At 37.3% G+C, this 4,734-nt stretch overlaps 1 protein-coding gene across 1 annotated transcript in view; it reads right to left on the bottom strand.

Annotated features, from left to right (window-relative positions):
* Positions 1–1,657: 1,657 nt before the first annotated feature.
* Positions 1,658–4,734, bottom strand: part of SUZ12 (SUZ12 polycomb repressive complex 2 subunit) — a 45,765-nt gene continuing 42,688 nt past the window's right edge. The window contains exon 16 of the mRNA XM_005283102.4: positions 1,658–4,086. Coding sequence (XP_005283159.1) covers positions 3,741–4,086 — 346 coding nt within the window. The 3' untranslated portion in view covers positions 1,658–3,740. The remainder of the gene's footprint in view (positions 4,087–4,734) is intronic.

Genomic DNA, 4,734 nt, shown 5'->3' with positions numbered 1-4,734 from the left:
CTCTGTGCATGTCTGTTAATTGTTAGCACTGCTTATATTGCTCTCCTCACCCCTCCCTCCGGAATAAACCTCAGCATCTGTTCAAACTAGGTATACATGAGCCCTATACTAGTAAGTCCGTAGATCAGATGACCAGCATAATTGGGTCTGTCCATAAACATGTCTACTCAGACCAAGTGCAGGTTTACTATTATCCTTTCTGTATGGAGTTCTTTTCTAGTAATTTTCACAGGACCTGCTACTGAAGTGTACATAAACACTGTTGGTGATTCTTCCCTCTAACCTCAGAAGTGCTACTGTTGGGAAGAACAAGACAAGCATAATTTCTCCCTTTAAGTCACAGCTAGTTCATTTGCCACAAGACCAAAGATGGTATCATACTTGAAACTTGCCTTGCTCATTATATAGGTCTGCAAACCTTGCCACAACCCGCATAATTGTTGTTCACGTACATTGCTAACATACCTATGCCTTAATTTCCTCTCACTGCAACTCCTTTCTGTGGCTTCCTACTCAGTTTAACCTATGCTGGTGCCTCCATTCATAAAATAAAGGCACCCTCACACAACTCCACTGGCTCCCTCTTAGTTTCAAGATCCATTTCTAAACTGCATATTTAAGCACTCTATGAACGTGATACAGCCTATTTCAGGCATTGCCTCACTACATCCCTGCCTTTTGGCCATGACTCTTCCTTCCCACAGACACAGCTGGTGAAACACCAAGCCTTCCCAGCAGTATCTCCCCATCTCTTCTGAAAACTCCTTTCATATTGACTCCATCTGGCCATTACTATTGTTATTTGCCTACTCCAACTAGCCAAGCAGCAGCTTTGCTGAATTTCTTTGTGTCAAAGTCCACCTTCCTTTGAAAGAAGTATCAAGAACACCACCACAAGTGTGGGGAGGTGAGTGACAGACACCCACCCAGAGAGAGAGAGAGAGAGAGAGAGAACACGTGTGTGAGGGGCATTGCCCCTTTAACCATGCTGCCCTTTTAAGTAGACCGGCATGTCCAGATGCAGCAGCAGCTGCCAGCAAGCTCCCTCTGTCCTGACCCCTGTCATGTGTCGTCCCCCACAACCCCGCTCTGTGGAGATGGGGTACAGGGGCAGGGGGACACCCTGACATCAGTGCTCCCCACCCTGCACAGCAAGCAGGAGGCTCCCAGGAGCAGCTCCAAGGCAGAGGGCAGGAGCAGCACAGTAGTGGGGGAAGGGACACCTGAAGTGCACAGCACTTGATAGCCTACTGGGCAGCCGCACAACTTAGAGAGGCCTTAGCTTACAACATATACACCATCTACCCCAAACACCCACCCTCAAAAAATGGTGAAATAAAAACCTGTAAATGAAAAAAAAATCTCAAGCGGATTTTTTTAAACCTTCAAAAGAGCAAGTACCAGAGACTGCCTGAAGTCCATTAGGGATTTCAATACTGATTTTATGGGGAAGGCACTCAGATACTACAACGATGGGTGACTATATAAAAGTCCAATATCGACAGGAGAACTGTAACAACCTGACAGATGGAGAGTGTAGATGATCCAGATTTGGTCAAAACTGAAAACTGAAAAGAAAGTTACGTCGTTCAGACAAGGTATTATTTGTGGCCTTTTTGCACGCACACAAAAATGACTGGAGAACAATGGTGGCAGATTTTATATTACTGAACTTTATGTACAAAATCTGATTTCAAATAAACATTTAATGTAAAAACAAAGGTTCATTTAAACAACTGAACTTGCTTCTTTCTTTACATCTACTGTACCATTCAAATGCTTTTTAACCAGCTTACATGATTTCTTCAAAATTTCTCATTAAGGGTACATATAGAAAAGGCATCTTTATTATAAATAGAAAACAAAGGGATTTTTTCAGCTTTTATTATAAATTGACATGACATACAAAGTTTACTGGACAGAAGTAATTTCATTACTTTTTTGGGGATCACCAACTTTTTGTGCAAACAATGCTAGCCTTCTTTTAAGCATTAAGAGCATAACTGCTTAAGAAATGACATAAGCAATAATTCTAGAACTACATCTCCCCTAAAATAATCTATTTTTTTTACATATGTGCACAGCTTTAGCAAATTAAAGCCAGAGAGAAATGCTTGATGTACTACCCAGAGGCATAATTAGAGTTTGCTATAACTCAGAACTGACAAATCAAAGAGTTTGTAATGAAAGCTGCAGTTTCCCTCTTTCCTATTTTTACACAAAATCAGTGACTAAGAACTTAATACTGGATGACAAATCACATCCACACCATTAGTTAAATAGTCTCACAGTTAAACACATCTTAAGGACCATCAAAATCAGTATTTACATTTTATAAATTTCTGAAGACACCATTAGAGAGCTTATATATCCCTTAAACAAAATAGGGAAATGCATCTTATGGTGATGGAATGAAATAAAAAAATTAAAAATACCTGTATTTACAGCAGCATTGTTCCTTTATAAATAAAGAATATGAAAAATGCAATATCTTAAGGATAATAAAAAATTGAGGTGATGTCACAACCACAGTGCTTGCTTGAATAAACCCTTCGGTGCTGATACTGTACCAGTAGTGAAACCACTTTCCATTGGAAAAAATCTGTAAACATATGCATAAAATGTGTTAACAGCAGTGCAAAACTGCTCAAATATATTTTAAGTCAGCATCTTAGTATCTGTATTGAATACAATACATCACAGAATACTTGCATAAGAAGTGCAACACATTTTCTGGTCCAATTTTACAGTGCATTTTTCCTGAAGAGTGGTATCTCAAAAGCCCAAGCTAAATCTATTGCCTGATCCTGCAGTCTGTCCTCAGGCAAAACAGTATGCATAACTCCAACTGGAGTATTTATCAGAGTAATGACTACATACTGACTGGGCCTTAGCATGGCACACTACGATGCAACCCTTTAAAAAAAGAGTTAGACACCAGATAGTTCTTTTGTAGCTGTGTAAAGGTGTAATAAAAATAGAAAGTAGCTAAATGTTCAAGTTTAAAATGGTACACTGGGCGATCAATACATTAGAATTATCCACAAAAAACAAACTGCCAGTAACCTCAAAAAGCCAAGATGGTATTTCACTGTGTCTGTAATGTGAAAAGCCAAGGTCTTTCCAAACAGGCACAAGACAAAGAAGTGCTATGTTAAATTTGCAAACTTTTACAATTTTAGTGTAAAAAAATTATCAATTTGTGGTTTATGATGATCATAAATTGATAAATGATTCCAAAAAACAAGGATCAAGGTTAAACTTTAAATAATGATGCATATTTTCACAAAAAAGCTAACTGGAGCATTTCTAAATTAGAAAAAGCAAATTGTATCCCAATCCCTTCCCAATGTTTCACAACTTCATGGTAAGAAAAACAGCCAGGTACAGATGCAAAAACCTTAATATAAAAAACTGTTTTACATATACTTAAATTATGTAAATTCAGTAGAGTTCATAAGATACTAATTACTAAAATTACAAAAAGATTTTTGTATTGCTCTTCATGCTCAAATTCTTAGAATATTGTCATTACATCACCAAAACCGATATACATGTAGTACTTGCATAATTAACTGAATAGGAATCTGTTGTAACAATATCCTTGTTGAAATCATTTATTTCCATCCAACAGTGCCTGTTTGGAACCTGTGTAATTTTTTGTTTAATTCTTTATATAGCTCATGCACCCTAGAATGTTACTTCAATGTTTGTCCATTGAATGGCATTTGCCTTTTCCTTCAGAGCTTTTGTTTTTTGCTCTGTTTTGTGACCCCTGAGACACTATCTGTTTCTGAAACTCTCTCTCTCGTGTTAGTTTCACTATATCCATTTGTTGTCCCACTTTGTTCTTCAGAAAACTCCTCATTTGTTGGGGTAGTTGATTCTCCTTTTTCTAACTTCTGCTGCATTTCTCGAAGCTTAGTAACAGCTTTGTCTATTGACATTATGCTAATGAGGTTAAAGTCATGCATGCTGACCAGATGAAGCATAAAATTTCTACATAAGTTCTTCTTAATAATTTTCTGTCCGTAATTTTCAACAAACAGCATACAGGCATGATTCATTTGATTGTCAGCAATAAACCTGTCAAATTAAAAAACTGTCAGTATGGAAGTAAAACATTTTGGAAATCAAAAGCAATATAACATGTAGTTCACATCGCTAATAGTAATGTCACTATCAGAGCCTGGGAGCTTCCAGATATAAAAGCTTTCAAAATTTCCAGAGATTAATCTAAAATAGTAAGAAAATGCAAACACACTGCAGCACATTCCTCTTTTAAACTGATCTCCCTTTGGATTTTAAGTGCTCTGTATCTGTTTAGTGAATTACAAACAAATCAATTAAATCATGGTAGAGACTTGTTGGATCAGTTTCAGAATATGTCGTCATCCTTAGTATAAGTACATAAGAATGTAGAGATAGCTCTAAAAGAAGTTATTTGTGGGAATTTTATTTCCGTTACATCAAAACACAGGTATACTTCACGATTCCTGGGTCATCATTGATGCAATACAGCTGTGGTCTTAGCTATAGAAGGTATTTGACTTGCTGGATTTATGTTTACACCACATCAGATGTTTGGTTTTCCTTTTCAACTTGGCTTTGAAAAATTAAGGCTAGAAAATAAATACACTAGGTGTAGAGAAAAATTCCTTTACACATGCTACACTGTTTAGCAAAAGTAGCGTCTCATCCAAGATCCTAGGCAGCCGTGGCTACTGAAGATTC

This window comes from Chrysemys picta, chromosome 12 (genome assembly GCF_011386835.1).
Source record: "Chrysemys picta bellii isolate R12L10 chromosome 12, ASM1138683v2, whole genome shotgun sequence".
Classification (NCBI taxonomy): Eukaryota; Metazoa; Chordata; order Testudines; family Emydidae; genus Chrysemys; species Chrysemys picta.
This window is presented reverse-complemented; position numbering and strand designations above follow the sequence as displayed.